The 16,276-nt window shown below is 43.5% G+C and overlaps 1 protein-coding gene across 1 annotated transcript in view; it reads left to right on the top strand.

Annotated features, from left to right (window-relative positions):
- The window catches only part of SORL1 (sortilin related receptor 1), a 152,029-nt gene that overhangs the window by 58,009 nt on the left and 77,744 nt on the right, over positions 1-16,276 (top strand). Inside the window, exons 12-13 of the mRNA XM_045797999.2 lie at positions 6,037-6,125; positions 15,311-15,489. Of these exons, the coding sequence (XP_045653955.1) occupies positions 6,037-6,125; positions 15,311-15,489 (268 nt within the window). The remainder of the gene's footprint in view (positions 1-6,036; positions 6,126-15,310; positions 15,490-16,276) is intronic.

The following is a 16,276-nucleotide window of genomic DNA, read 5'->3' as shown; positions in this document are numbered from 1 at the left end:
GAGGGGCAGAAAGAGAGGGAGAGAGAGTCCATGGAGACTCTGAACTAAGCCTGGAGCCCAACCTGGGGCTCGATCTCATGACCCTGAGGTCACGACCTGAGCTGAAACCAAGAGTCGTTTGCTTAACCGACGAGCCACCTAGGCGCCCCCTGAGTTTGTTCTTCTTAATAATTTCTTTGACTGTTCCAGATCCTTTGTGTATCCACAACATTTTAGAATCAGCTTGTCAATTTCTACAACACCTGCTGGGATTTTGACTGGGATTGCATTGAATTTTAGATGAATTTGGGGGAAATTGACATCTTAGCACTACTGAGTCTTCTGATCCACGAATGTAGTATATTTCTTCATTTCCTTTTAAATCTCACTGAGCGATGTGTTTTAGATTTCAGTGTGGAGGCCTTGTATCTATCTTTTGTTAGTTTTATTCCTAGGTATTTTAAAAATTTTTCAGTATTATTGTAAATGGAATTTTCTTTCAAGTTTACTTTCCAATTTTTGCTATAGTATGTAAGAATACAGTTGATTTTTACCTATTAACCTTGTATTCTGCAACTCTGCTAAAATAATTCAGTAATGTTTGTAGATTCTATGTAAAAGATCATGTCATCTGCAAATAGGGACCCGTTTTATTTCTTCCTTTCTGATCTTTATGTCTTTTCTTTCTTTCCCTCTCTTCCTTTTCTTCCCTTCCCTAATATGTAATAATATAGCACTATGTAATATGGTATATAATTTTTTAAAAACCCCTCTTTTCCTTTACTCTCAGAATACTTTTGATACCAAATGCTGGGGGAGGTTCCCCTCACAGTGAGCAATTCTCCAGTTCTCTGGACACCAACCGGATGTCCTGTATTTCAGTCATGACACTAGTAGCTAGCTGGAGTTAGCACAGACCGCACAGGTCAGGGGCTCAGTCTCATAAGACTGCCGCACCCCACACTTCACACACTCACTGCAAGTTCCAGGTTGTCACCCATACTTCTGACTATAAATAGGAGGTTCCCATGACCCCCTTCTTGGGTCCAGTAATTTGCTAGACTAGCGGCAGAACTCAGGGAGATATTTACTTACATCCACTGGTATATTATAAAGGATATTATAAAGGCTGCACCTGGGTGAAGGTCTGGAAGGATCCTGAGCATGGGAGCTTATGTCCCCATGGCATTGAGATGTGCTAACCTCCCAGCACGTGGATGTGTTCACCAACTTGGGAGCTCTTTGAATCTTGCAGTTTAGGGATTTTTTTTTTTTTCATGGAGGTTTCATCACAAAGGCATGATTGATTATTAGCTCCCTCTCCAGCCCCTGTCCTTTCCTCAGTGGAGAAGGCAGGGCTGGAAGTTTGAAGCTTCTAATCATACTTTGTCTTTCTGGTGACCAGTCCCCGCACTGTCCAGGAGTCCACCAAGAGTTGCCTCATTACAACAGAAGACTCTCCTATCATGCTGGAAGTTCTCGGGGTTATAGGCGCTTCTGTGTAAGACCCATGTCACCCGATCAGTCAGGAGATTGCAAGGGTTTTAGGAGCTCTGACCAGGAGCTGGGAACAAAGACCAAAATACATATTTCTTCTCATAACATACCATCACGTAGGTAATACCGTATGTTACATTGATTGATTCTTTTTTTATTTTTTAAAATTATTTATTTATTTATTTATTTTTTAAAGATTTTATTTATTTATTTGACAGAGAGAGAGACAGCCAGCGAGAGAGGGAACACAAGTAGCGGGAGTGGGAGAGGAAGAAGCAGGCTCCCAGCGGAGCAGGGAGCCCAATGCAGGGCCCGATCCCAGGTCCCTGGGATCACGCCCTGAGCTGAAGGCAGACGCTTAACGACTGAGCCACCCAGGCGCCCCTACATTGATTGATTCTTGATGGTTATATGAACCTTGAATTACCGGGTCAAACCCTATTTAATTATGATATCATTATCCTTTCTACGCAAGGTTAGGTTTGAGTGGCTAAGTTTGTTAAAGATTTTTACATTATTCACGAGAGATATTGGTCTGGTTTGTTTTGTTTTGTTTTGGGGGGGTGATGTCTTTTTCAAGTTTTGGTGTTAGGGTAGGGCTGGTGTCATTGAACAAGTTGAGCAGTGATTCCTCTTTTGTGTAAAAGTGGGGTGATTTTTCTTTCTTGAGTAACTCACCAGTGAGACTATCTGAACCTGGAGTCTTCTTTTTGGGAATGTTTTGGTTAGAAATTCAGTTTCTCTGGCAGATAGAGAACTGTTTAGATTTTCTACTACTTTTGTCAGTTTTGGTGAGTTTCATTGGAGTTATTGAATTTGTTGTCTTAGAATGACTCAAGGTATTTCCTTCTTTTTTTTTTTTTAACATCTGTAGGGTCTGTGGTGATTACCTGTTTTCATTCCTGATATTGAGGATTTGTGGGGTTTTTCCTGTTTTGCCTAATAGTTTAGTTAGTGGTTTGTCAATATTATTGATCTTTTCAAAGAACATGCTTTTGGCTCTGTCTGTTTCGTTTGTGTTCTATTTTGTTGATTTCTGCTCTTAAGTATTATCTTTTCCCTTTGTTATTTGGATTTAATTAGCTTTTCTTTTTGTAGCTTTTTTAAAGGTATAACTTCAGGTCATTGATTTTAGATGTTTTTTTTTTTTTTTTTTTTTTTTTTTTCCCGCTAACATAAGCATTTAAACCTGTGAAGTTTTCTTCTAAATACAGCTTTGGCTATTGTCACAAATTTAGAGATGTTGTACTTTTTGCCATTCAGTTCAGAATATTTCTTAATGTCCCTCTTTAAAGTTGAGATGTAATTCACATACCATAAAATTCACCACTTTAAAGTGTACAGTTTGGTGTTTTTTGCTATATTCCCAAGTGATGTGATGTGTAACCGTCACCACTTTCTTAATTCCAGAACATTTTTATTACTTCAGAATGTCCCTTTTGCTTTGTGTCTTTGGTAAGTTATTTAGAAAAGGGTTGTTTAGTTTTCAAATATTTGAAATTTCCCTAGATATCTTACTATGTTTGATTTCTAATTTAATTGCCTTGTAGTCCGAGAATATACTTTGTAGGGTTTTGAGCCCTTTACATTTATTGGGACTTGCTTTGGAATCCAGTATGCGGCCCATCTTGAATACATCATATGCATTAGGAAGGAATGTGTATTCTGCTGTTGTTGGATTTTAGTGTTAGTTATATGAAGGTGTTATTTATATGAAGGTGGTCGACATCCTGCTGTTCAGATCTTCTGTGTTCTTACTGATTTTTTTTTTTTGACTAGTTCTAGTAATTGCTAAGTGAACGGTGGTAAGATCCCCAATGACGTGGAATTGCCAAGTTTTTCTTTAAATCCTGTCAATTTTAGCTTTATGTATTTTGAGACTGTGATTCAGTACATGCACATTTTATAATGATCTTTTCTGTTCCTGCCCCTTTTATTGTTATGAAATATCCCTCTTTATCTATGGTGATAATCTTTGTCTTGAACTCTATTTTACCTAGTATTGAAATAATTGTTCCAAACTTTTTTCATTTACTGTTTCAATAGTATATCTTTTACCATCTCTTTACTTTCTGCCCACCGGTGTCTATATTTGAACTGTTTCTTACAGGGAGCATATAGGAGGGTCTTGCTTTTTTATTCATTCTGCAAGGCTTTGCTTTTTAACGGAAATGCTTAGACCATTAACATTTAACATAATTACTGATATGGTTGGATTTATCCAAGATTTTATGTATGTGTGTATGATCTTTATTTTTTATTCCTCTGTTCTTCCTCTACTGACTTTTCTATATTATTTAGATGGTTTCGGTATTCTGCTTTTATTTAGGTATTATCTTTTGATTATATTTCTTTCAGTGGTTGCTCTAAGGATTACAACATGTGTAATCGTTCACGGTCTTTTTAAAATTAATATTGCTCTTAATAGAATGTTAACACTCCATATAAAATTTAGAAACCTTACATCCATGTAAGTCCCTTTACTCTCTCCCTAACCTTTCTGTTATTGCTGCCCTGTGTATCCCAGTGAAATACATTAAAAAACCTACAAGACAGTGTTTTTGCTTTTGTTTTGCTTTACATCATTATATCAGTTTTAAAGAATTTAAGGGGAAAGAAGCAATCTTTTATATTTACCCAGCTATTTCTTTTGCCCTTCTTTCATTCCTGAGACTCCCTGTGTCCCCCTGGAAAGTTTCCCTACAGCCTGATAGAATTCCTTAGCATTTTTTGTTGAGCAGATGTACTGTTAATGCATTTTCTTGGTTTTCCCTAATTTCTCTTTATTTTACCTTCATTCCTGGAAGATATGTTTGTTGGATATAGAATCCTGGTTTGATGGTGATTTTCTCTCAGAACTTTAAAGATGTGCGACAGTCATCTTGCCTCTCTGGTTTGTGATGAGAAATCTACAGTCATTTCAGCCATCACCGTCCTGCACGCAATCCGTCATTTTGTTGAAAGGCTTCAAGATCTTTTTCCTTATCTTTGGTTTTCAGCAGTTTTGCTGTGATGTATCTAGGTGTGGTTTTGTTTGCGTTTATCCTGTTTGGGTCGGCTGATCTTGAGTCTATATCAATGTATGTCTTTCACCAAATTTGGGAAATTTTCAGCCGCTATTTCTTCAAAAAAAAAAAATTTTTTTTTTTTTCCCCTGCTCTGGTCCCTTTTTCCTATTCTTCTTGGACTCAAGTTACACACACTAGACCTTTCAGTATTATCCTCCCAGTCTTTGGGGCTTTTTTCCCCCTTTTTATTCTTTTGTGTGTGTGTTCTTTAGAATGGGTAATTTCTACTGTTCCATATTTATCACCAGGTTCACGAGTTCCTCTGTCATTTCCATTCTGTTTGTTGACCTCATTAGTGAATCTCTTACTTCACATGTTATATTTTTCTGTTCTAAAATTCTTCTCTTAAAAAGTAGCTTCCACTTCGCTGGGAAGAATTCTTGTCTTTTGTTCATTTCGGGTGTGTTTTCCTTTACCCCATGAGGCACAGTTATGATCATTATTTTCAAGTCTTTGGTAATTCCAGCATTTGAACTGTCTTGGGGTTGGTACCTGTTGATTGCCTTTTCCATTGAGAATTGGGCACGTTTTATTGACCTGTGTGTGTGTTGAGTAATTATGGGTTGTATCCGGGACATGTGAATGACATGCGTGGCATACAGTCTAGTGGAGGATGTGGATGTTTTTGTTATAGCGTGCAGTGAATCTGCTTAGATTCAGACCGTGGGTTCCTTCCTGCATTCCGAGGGTGGCAGGGCAAATCTCCATTGCGTTCGATAGACCTTCGCTGTGCTGATTTCAGTCTGTTCCACACATGTGTAGTTTAGGGGTTGGGGTGAGGCTTGTGGGAGTTCATACACACAGTTAGAGGATTGACTTGTTTGATACTCTCCCTTCTGTGAATTCATCCACATTCTCCCCAGCCTGCAGAGGCTTCGTTTCCTGATTCCATATGCAGAAACGGTTTCTGTTGACGGTGTAGCCATCCACCTGGGACTGAGGTGTTCCAGGACTGGGACTTTCCCTCGGAGGCAAAGCCATCCCAGGAAACCCCAACCTTGTGGTGGCTCCTCAGGCACAGGCCGCCTGACTTTCTTTCCTTTTCAGCATCCTTGGGCAGCTCTTTTTTACATTTCGTTTAACGTTTTTACTTGTAATTGGCAGGAAGGATGGACTGTCGTGGGTTTATACGATCATGGTGGAACTCAAACTCCAGGGGGTTAAATTGTAATCTCTGGTGGGTGAGAGTCAGAGATTGGGGCTGGACTCCTACCCCTGCTGTTTATGGTCAGCCACTTTATAATACGAACCTCGTTTCTTCATTTGGGGAAAAAAATGGGGCTATGAGAAGTCGCTGTCCCATGCCCACGGTTGTGTGGAGCAACTGAGGGAATGGATGTGAATGTGGGAACTGAAAAATTGTGTTCACGTGGTTGGCATCACTGCCATGTGTGTATGTGTGTGTCTGGGCGTGTGTGTGCCCCTGGGGTGTGCATGGTTTCTGCCCAGTCACTCCAGGGCAGTGGCATCAGCACTGGCTTTTCCTCTTCAGGCACTTCCTGGACCTCACTACTATACTTGGGGAGATCATGGCGGCATCATCATGGCCATCGCCCAGGGCATGGAAACCAATGAGCTGAAGTAAGTGTCTCTGATGAAACTTGTTCTCTTAACATCACGCTGCTCTCCCAGAAATGTAAGTCTGTGAGTAGACGTGGATTGTCTCTCCATAGCCCTAGATCGTTGACAACAAATCACTGTTGACCTCAGCATATTATTTAAACTTTCCTTATCTATAGAAGAGGAGTAATACTCTGTCCTTCCTCTCTCAAGGGGCTATCACAAATGATCCAATTTTATTGATCTGGCAAAGTACAGCTCTGTATAAATATAAATTGAGGATGACTAAAAAATTAACTAGAGACTTCAACATGTCTATCTTTGCTTTGTGTGTGACATGGAAGGAGTGATAAGAACAGTGAATAATAATAAATAATAATAATACCTGAGTAATAATTTCAGAATGTGTCCTAATTGGTAACCAATCGGCTTTTGCTGTTGACACATTTGGTCTGGGGATTCATACAAACAGACCTGGAAGGGACCTTTGGGGTTAACTGCTTCATTTTACAAATGAGAAAATAGACTCAGCAAGGTAAAGTAACTTGTTAGTTTACTAACGTTTGTTAGTGACGTTAAATTACATTCTGTACTCTGCAAATGTATTGCTCTGAAAAGCAAAAATGTCAAGAGTCTGTAACCTCTGCTTGCTCAAGTCTGATGTTATCAGGACCAGTTCTTTGATTATTTTTGTCTGAGTTAGGGCCAAAGTTAATTTTGTTAACGGTAGGTCGGGGCAGACCGGCTCTCCCTTCTCCCCTTATTTGCGCTGAACTCATGAGATGTGTTCCTAAAGGAGGTGGGGAGGCCTCAGTGATCATCTTGTTTAATGCGAAGAAGAAAGCCTTCTCTTCCTTTGCTCCTTTTAGAAACAGGGCCAGCAGCAAGAGAGAGGTGGGCGGTTTAAAAAAAGAGATCCTAGCATCTGGTTTCTCCCGTGGTGAATTTGACCTGCGCCGAGTAGGCTGGCTTTGCGGAAGGAAGCAAACACGGGCATCTGGCTGCTCTTGGCCCTGCGTGCTGCTGGTCAGCTGCTGCTTTAGAGCCAAGAGTCGGAAGCAAGTCCTGTTTGTACACAGCACTGTATCCACATTCCCGGTGGTGTTTGCTCAGATGAGGACAGTCACCAAGCACTGTGCTTCCCACATCTCTACTGCCGTTTATTTATTTATTCATTAATTTATCAAATCCCATCTCACACGTTTAGCAAGCACACATTGTGCTGGGGAGTGCATATCTAAAGATAAAGAGGATCTCTCCCCTCCCTCGTCAGGATCCCATCCTCCAGGGGTAAGATACACAAGTAAACAGTGGGACGGTGGGGACTCGGCTGTGTGAGAACGACAGCAGGGGACACAGTTCAGCTTCCTGGGCAGCATACATGTCACTGTTACGAGGCAGTTCCGATCGTAGATCCATTTCTGAGGTTCCCTGTTCAACTTCTCTGCAGATAGCATTTGCATTCCAAGCCAGCTCCCCTGAAGTAGTTAGCATGATTCTAGTCCTCTGACACCATCTGTCGGTGCATATGTGCTCAGGGAACGCAGCGTCATTGCTGCGCTAGCTGGAGCAAAACACGACCGGGAAAATAAACCTGATGCCAGAAAAATCACTGTGCCCTCCCCAGAGGCTTAAAAATGACTGCAGGGTTTGTGGACTTGAGGGATTATGGGCACTGTAGCCCCCTTTTATTTCTGCAGGTTATTTGGAGGTATCTCTGTGTATGGTTCAAATAAAGCACTTGCAAATGGGAGGATATGTTCCGGCCTCCTGTTGACAGGTGCATGTGTCCCAAATATCAGTCAGAGCTTGGCCTAAATCTGTGTAGCCACCTGGCATTTACTCAGTAGGCTGCTCTCAGAGATTTTTTTTTGCTGCTTCTCCTGCTACTCTGCTTTTGACCTGTTGCTGTGTGCTATCAGCTTCATCAGAAGACAAGCAGGAAATAATACTGTAGTTAGTTCATAGCCTCAGACCACACTGGTGACTTACTGCGATAGCCGAGCATGAGTGGAGAAAGGATTTCTGTTGCTGGGGTGGGGCTTTGGCCCCTTCAAGTCTGACTTCCCCGACCATGGTGATGTCTGTCCTGGAGTCTCATAGCATTTATTAGCGGGCTCATTAATTGGGCATCGATTACATATGGACTTCTTTCAGTAGTTTCCTTTTCATTATATGCCCGAATTCTGCAACTCATTAGCACGGCCTTTTTGACCAGTATTTCTATTCTGTACAGGCTAGCAGGCACTTCGTAAATGTTTGATTGGTCAATAAATAGGTCATGCACACTTAGTCTTCCAAGATTGCTTATTTCTTTACTGATTTATAAAACCAGAAGGGGCATGGTAATGTGGCAGGTGCATGGCTCGGAAGGGACCACTCCCACCATCCTCTATGTAAATAAGAATTTCTGGAGCTCAAGTAGGGATGGGGGTCCCCCAGAGGCAGCAGGGCAGGCCCAATCCACCTTCCTCTGTTTTCTCATGAGGAAATGATGTGACTTGTCAGCAGGTAGGGCCCAAGCTGGAAGTTGAGCATATTTCTGTTAGACATCATCTCAGGTCAATGGCACAAACATTTGTTGAACACGGGCAATGAACCAGACATTGTTCTAGGTACCGAGCGTGCAAAGGTGAGTGAGGCATCCATCAGGGACTGCCCGTGCTCCCTGTGGCTCTGTTATGTTTCTGAGCCAGCTGGAGAGAGAGGCCAGGGGAAGGGCTTACTCTGACCCAGAGCCTTAGGGAAGAAAGCCATGCGGGGTAAAACATCAGGAACTCTCGTAAGAGTTTTAGTGGGGACAGAGGTTGGAACATTGCTTAAAGTAGGAGTGAGGTTTTTGTTTTGTTTCGTTTCGGGTGTTGTTCTTCTACATTATTCATGTCTTTCGTTCCCTGATTAGCCCAGATAATGAAGAGTTGACTGTTATTTGTCTCAGCTTCTGCCTTGACTCTCCACTGAGCCTGTTACCTTTGTTACTGCTAATTGAAATTGAGAGCAAGAAGTGGAACGCTTTGTTTTGCTCCTGTGTCTACATGTCTGAAATGAGTAAATAAGAACCCGTTCTGGGGATTCACATACTCGTTCAGTCAGCGCGCCGTCACGGTCAACCTGCTCAGGGGATACAGATTTTTCTTGTGCATAATCCCCGTGTCCTTCAGAGAAAGGGGCTGCTGTGTTCTTGAACTCTGATGAGGAAAAAAAAAAAAAAAAGACCCCAATACAAGTTCGTGGGCTTGATCATGAAAGATAAGATCAATTTCCTTTTCCGTCTTGCTGGTTTACCTGCCAGCAAAATGCTGTCCTTGGTAGCTGCTAACAATATTTTGGCCTTGTCCAACAGCCTCTTTCCCTGCAGGAGATTTCTGATTTCATAGGGCTTTCTCCTAGGAGTCCCTAACAGATTGTGCAAAGATTACACCCAGCAACTGTTTTTTCAGGACCTGAGTTCTGGAAGCAACCCCCTAGTTCGAGAATGTGGGAGGTGGCAGTTAACCTGCACGCTTGGTCGCAGTACCTAATGCCAGTGGTAGCACTTAGCAGTAGTAGAGACCCGCCCCCACCTGCTACATTTCCACCGTCACTTGGTTTCTTTGGCCTTTGGGTTACGGTGGAGTAGGTGTTACCACCTTTTAAACTGTTAAGAGACTGAGTGACGGGGTTGAAAAAATACAGTGCAGTTTATTTCATCTCCCTTAGCAAATGTTAATTAACGCCCCTTCTGTGTGCCAAGAAAGGTACCAGGTGCCGGGGCAGAAAAGTGAGTAAGTGGGCTTGTTCCTGGCACATGGCAGTCTAGTAGGATATGCTTGCAAAATCAGGTCATGAAAACAGAGTAGAGTATAAGGTAGAGGGAGCCCAGGGGGCTGTGGGAGCACAGAATGGGGGCCAGGAGAAGCAAGGAGGGGAAAGAGGAAGCTTCCACAAGGTTGGAGTGTCACTTCGGCATTAGAAAGACCTTGGGCAAAGAAGGTCCAGCATGAATCAACATGGAAGGTATAAGGCTTTAGTACTGATAGAACGCAGATTGCGGGGAGGGGGTGCTGAGACATCGGGGTTAGGTAGGTGTAGGTAGGGGCTGGGAGCTGGAGGACCATGCATGCTGCACTGGAGAGATCAGACTTGGCTTTTGAAGTGGTAGTGTCCCCTTAGGGTTTTCAGTAGGGGGATGATGTGGCTAGACATGGCATCACAGAAAGGGGGCCCTGGCAAGCTGAGGAGGATAAATGTAAAAGAAGCAAGACTGGAAGTGAGAACGGAAGCTAGGGGCTGGGGGGTGTAGGACTAAGCATTTTGGGAGCAGAGTCTACAGGACTGCTCTTGACTATCCTGGGGTGATGGGGTGTGCTGATCAGACCCCCCCTCGAGGAGCAGGGGAAGGGAGCGGGCCCTGAAGGGCCATCGGATGCATGTGGATTTGGACAAGTTGGACTGGATTGCTCTGGGCTGTGCTCAGGAGAGGTCCAGCAGGAATCTATGCATGCTCCATCTGCTCTGGCCTTCTGCCAGCCCCTGCACGCATTTTCTCTTGACGTCCGTGATGGAAGATCCTCCAGTCTTTGCTTGGACAGTTTGAGTGATGGGGAGTGGCCAGATCAGAAGCGGCTTTCCTTTCACTTTGGGACGGTTTGTTGATCATTTCTTCATTCTCTCACTCTGTTTATCCATTTATTCCTTTATGAATGAAAGTCCTCAAGTCAGAGAGAGCCCAAATTCTCCTCTCTCCGATTTCTAGTTAGTGGGCTTCGTTCTGCTCCCAGGACAGACGGACAGACGGACAGACGGACAGACGGACGGACACACACACACACACACACACACACACACACACACACACACAGAGGCTGTTTCCTCCTTCACCTGAACACCTTGCAGGTGTCTGAGCGCCCCCCATCCCTCCCACTTGTCTCCCATTCATGGCAAATGGCTCCACTTCCTTGCCTCCGAAGCCGTGGGATCCCGACTCTCCACCATCTGGGTGTCCTTTAGGCCCATCCCGCCATGTCAGTGCTTTAACATGTGGGGCCCAGGCCTGACCCCAGCAGCTGACCCCAGCGTACAGGGATTAACATCGACATGGCTCGGCTCTTCTCAGTTCCTGCTAGTGAAACACCCAAGACTGGTTTTATACTTCTGACAGCCTCCCTGATGTTTTAGCTTCTACCAAATTATTTTTTAAAAATTGAGGTATCCATTTACACCCCATGAGATGCTCAGATTGTAAATACACCACTTCATCAGTTCTGGAGGGTGCGTGTCAAGATGCAGAGAATTACCATCACCCCAGAAAATACCTACATACCCCTTTCCTGCCAATACCACCGTGCCTGCCCCACCCCAGTTAGAGGCAACTGATGGTCTGATGACTTTTTTAGCACTGTAGGTTAGCTCTGCCTATTCCAGAATTTCCTGTGTTTGTATTTGGCTTCTTGTACTCAGCATATTTTTGAGATTCTATCTCTGCTGTGACTTATATCAGTAGCTTAAGTTCAGTTTAACTACAAAAGTTCAGTTTAACTACATAGAGATCCTTTTTTTCTTATGAATTTTATTAAAGACCAGATTTTCTCCATCCTGTATCTGAGCCGGTAGGTTTTTGAAACAACATGTGGAACTTTATTCTCATTTTTCCTTTTCCTTTTGATGTAATAAAAGTGTTTTGAACACTGTTTTGGCATTAATTGCATTATTGGTACAATTAGCCTTGTCTGGTTTGCAGATCTGATAGATTGACCTTCCATGTTGTTATTCATATCCTGGGCTAAGGCGTTGAGCTGTGCGGGAACCAGAGGTCTCATTTTGGGTTCAAGTCACACCATATGTCAGCAATCAGCACACTTGGGATTTGCTTCACCAGCAGTGAGTTTTATCTAACTGTGTGGTCCACAAAGATCCTTATGAAAAAAGAATGTTTTGTATTATCACCCTCTTCTTCCAATCAAGGATTCCATGAGAAATGGAAAACGGGATTTGTTTGGTGTGACTTGTGTGTGAAACCATGTGAGTCCCAGCCCTGACTGACTGCCTTCTGTTCTAAGATCCATCAGATCAGCTGTTACCCTTCTTGAAACCATTTTTTCTTCTTCAGGGAAATAAAGCTAATTCTTCCTCCTCTGGGCTTCGAGAGATCTGGGTCTGTTCTCCATGATTCTTTCAGAGATTATTAGAAGGAAGTCTGCAATCATATTTTTAAGCTTCCCATTCCCTAGAATGTGGTCTCTTTTGTGCTTATTTTCTTTTAATGTCCCTGTTTTTTTTTTCCTGCCTTGTCCAGTTCAAAGATCATTCTTCTTGATAAAGCTACAACCAAAATAGAAATTGAGTGGTTCTGCTCTTTTTTCCCCCCTATTGTTACTATTTATAACGTTGACCATCAGAAGGATGATCCTTTCTAGTTCTTCATAGAATTTTTTTGCCAATTTTTTGTAGAATTTACCAGGCATCCAACCCACCATCCCACTGACCCATTAATCTACCACTTCTTTTTATAACTTGACTCACTTTGAATTTAAGTTTTTTGGCCACTGTTCCTACAGATCACTTGCTGTAAGAATTACAGCTAGAATTAACTAGCAGATTACTGCTGCTCTTGACTTTTTTGCCTTTGGTTATAAGACTCTTTTCTCATCATGAACATGCTACCTAAAAATCTGAGTTCATCAAGGACCTTTCTGGATGCCGGCCACACAGTAGGGTCTTCAGTTCAGTATCTGTCAACACTTCCCTTACGTAGTGCATCTGTGGTTGCATTTATGTTATGATACATTTATTCTATTAAATGACCTTCTCATCCCCTTGAGAGTTTTTGACCACGGGGTTTATATCTGTATTTTTATCTGGTTGTTTTGAATCCTCCATTCCTAAAGGTTGGGGCTCTGTATGGTCTTTCATGATTGTAGGAGCACAGAGATGACTTGGGTTTGTTTTCTAGCCAAGGTTCTTGTCATTTTCACGTCATCAAAACAAGTCCTCCTCTAGGGATCAGAACTTGGTCCAGAGTAGATGATCCCCCAAACTGTTGCAGTGGTAATGTGCCTTGCCCCTTCCCCGAAAATCTGAAAAAGCATCATTTTCTAAATGCACAGTTTATTCTCGAATACATGCCTGTGCTTGGCCATGCACCTGCTTCTTGGTCTCATTCAAGCATCCTCACAGAGTCCTCTGGGAACCTCTCAAATTGGATGCTTCATTTCCTAAGGTTATCTGGGGTTTGAGGAGCTCTTAAATAGAATTAACTAAGAAATGTGCAAATAGATGGACTTCCAGCATTATCACAGAGCAGATGGATAGCTCCCATCCTGTCTGGATGATGGACCAACGCTGCTGGTTCATTTTGCTTTAAAACTGGTACCCAGCCCTTAGCTCATCACACTGGTATAAGGCAAGTGAACTAGTTCACTTAACCCCAGATCTGTTTCAAAATTAGCTTCAACCAAAAGTGTTTCAACCAGAGGAGAATTTGTCCTGTTTGGGAGATCTGTGGAGGAGTCATTTAGTCCTCCCTGACATTCATTATTTATATTGCCTTGTAGCCCCCCCCCCCCCAGCTTTTTGAACCCACAGCCTCTTGCAGAATTATCCACTTTAGTAATCTCAATTAGGGAGGAAGCGTTTGGATTGCATGATGTTGTGAAAGATTTATGTCAAGGATGAGGTGGCTGAGGGAATCAAACTAAAATCTCAAAAACATGGGAAAGGTGAAAGAAAGAAGTTTTGTGTGTCATTAGGACTTCAGACAGACCCTAGAGCTCCGTGGTACTAAAGGAAGCTTTCACTGAGTGTTTTCTCAGGCTGAGGATGTCGCCAGTGTACTGGGTGATGAAGCAAGTGTTAGGCAGATTTTCCCCTTCTCCCCCTCTTCCCCTTCAATGCAAAAGATAATTTAGCATCAGCACAATTATTTCAGTGCTGATTTTTTCAAGAGCTTGCTTTCTTGTTCTGAGGTAGACCTCCTTGGAGAGTTTTCTCTGCACATATTTTTTCCTCCAACTTAAAAATCTGTCAGACCACAGGGAAAGGTGGAAGAATTGTATAAAGAACAGTCACATAAGTTCACTCCAAACCAGCAGCTCTTAGCATTCTGCCAGTTTGCTTCACTTCTGTCATTTGTTCCTCCTGTCTGCCTGTCTTTCCATCTGCGTGTCCTTCTTTGCTGAGTCATTGGAAAGAAAGTTGCAGCCATCATGCCCCTTCATAGCTAAATACCGAAAACATGTATCTCCAATAAATAAGGGTATTTTCCTATGCAATCAGAATGCCATTATCACACCTAAAAAAATTCATAGGTGCTCAGTGTCCCTTATACCTTATATTTATATGCTGACAGTTGCCTCCCCCCACCCAGTGCAGGATTCAGACAAGATTTACACATTGCATGTGGTCGTTAACACCTCCTTAGTCTCTTTGTAACAAGCCTTCTGCCTTCTTTTGTTGGTTTGTTAAGTTTTTCATGGCCTCACTTTTGCTTTAGAAGAATCCAGACCAGTTGCCATGTAGAACGTCGCCCATGCTGGATTTGTCTGGTTGTACAGAATAGCACAGAGATGATGTGGTATTCATAGTGCTTTACCCAGGAGGCCTGTAATGTCAGATTGTCCCATTGTTCGTGGTGCTAAGTCTGGTGACAGGTGTGACTGGTCCACTGTAGGATTGCATTTCCCCATTTGTAGTGAATGATTCATCTGTGGGGTGGTAGTTTTCGACCATGTGAACACCCTGGTCCCCAGCATTCTTTAACCCAGTAGTTTTAGCATCCAGTGATCATGTTGCCTGGTTCGTTATCAGAGCGTGGGTGATGGGATGGTGATTTTTCTCATGCTGTCATTGTTTTCAACATATATCAGGTAGCATTGTAATATAAGAAAAACATGTCCCTACTTCCCTTCTCTGTCCCTTTTAGGATCATTCAGAGACCCTTGCCCTATTTTTATTTAGTGTACAATCTGTTACCACCATTTTTCTTTTTATGTTCAAATTTTCCCAAACTGACCAGCTAGATCTCTATCGAGCTGGCTGCTGTGGCCTTTTGCACCGATCGCATTAGTCCCTGAGCAGTTCCTTGCTTTCCGGCACAACCTTGAACGTTCCCTGCTTCAGCCATTTCTCCAAGGAGTCCTGGCTCCCCTGCCTAGTGAATGTTATCTGGAAACCAAGCCTTTGCCCTAGAGACTTTAACCACAAGGATCCTCTTCCTCGTCTTTGGACAGATACAGCACCAACGAAGGGGAGACCTGGAAAACGTTCATCTTCTCCGAGAAGCCAGTGTTTGTGTACGGGCTCCTCACGGAACCTGGCGAGAAGAGCACCATCTTCACCATCTTTGGCTCCAACAAGGAGAATGTCCACAACTGGCTGATCCTCCAGGTCAATGCCACGGATGCCTTGGGTAAGCCGCTGCCTCCTTCGCCCTTTCCGTGGAAACATGTACAGGCCAGATCAGCTGAGGTCCTCTGTACCGCGCAGTCTGTAGCCGTGGAAGAAGGTGCGCGCGCGCAGAGTCGGTAGCTCTGGAAGGAGGTGCGCACACGCAGAGTCGGTAGCCCTGGAAGGAGGTGCGCACGTGTGCAGTGAGTGACTGGGATGTGCAGAGACAGTTACTCAGGCTGTTCTTGGGAGGACCTTGTGTTAGTGTGTGTCCTCAGTCCCTGCGCAGTCACCGGCACGCAGTAGGCTTAGGTATACGTGTGTTCAGTGTGTGAGTAAATGAAAACCATTCTTCTCAGTCGGTGGTTCCGGTTTGACAGATTGAGTGAGTGAGTCCTGTGTGAATGGCTGTGTACCCGATGATGCATGGTCCTCCCAGCTGTCTAGGATCTCCTCTGCGTCCACCAGGGTAGGCACAGGATATGCAAGTAAGCAGGGAGAGGTGTGACTCCGCATCTTCCTTCCTCCCCCACCCCCCCTGCAGCCCTGCTCTTTCCTCCTCCTGCCTGGACTCACATCCTTCCCCCTGACCGAAATGTCCCCTCTGCTACCCATGCAGTTTCTCCTGGTTGAAATCCTTTCCCTGTTTCAGGATCCAGTGTACTTGGCGGCTAATATCCCCACCAGAAGACCTCTCCCCTCTTCTCTGTGTCCAGAGCATAAGCGTACTCCTCACGCCCTGAGTTCTGTATTTGTGTCTGTCACCCTGTTTGTATCATTCCCCATCAACCAGATTATAAGGTCTTTGG

Source organism: Ursus americanus, chromosome 16, assembly GCF_024610735.1.
Source record: "Ursus americanus isolate L20-20 chromosome 16, mUrsAme1.1.p, whole genome shotgun sequence".
NCBI classification, from domain to species: Eukaryota; Metazoa; Chordata; class Mammalia; order Carnivora; family Ursidae; genus Ursus; species Ursus americanus.
This window is presented reverse-complemented; position numbering and strand designations above follow the sequence as displayed.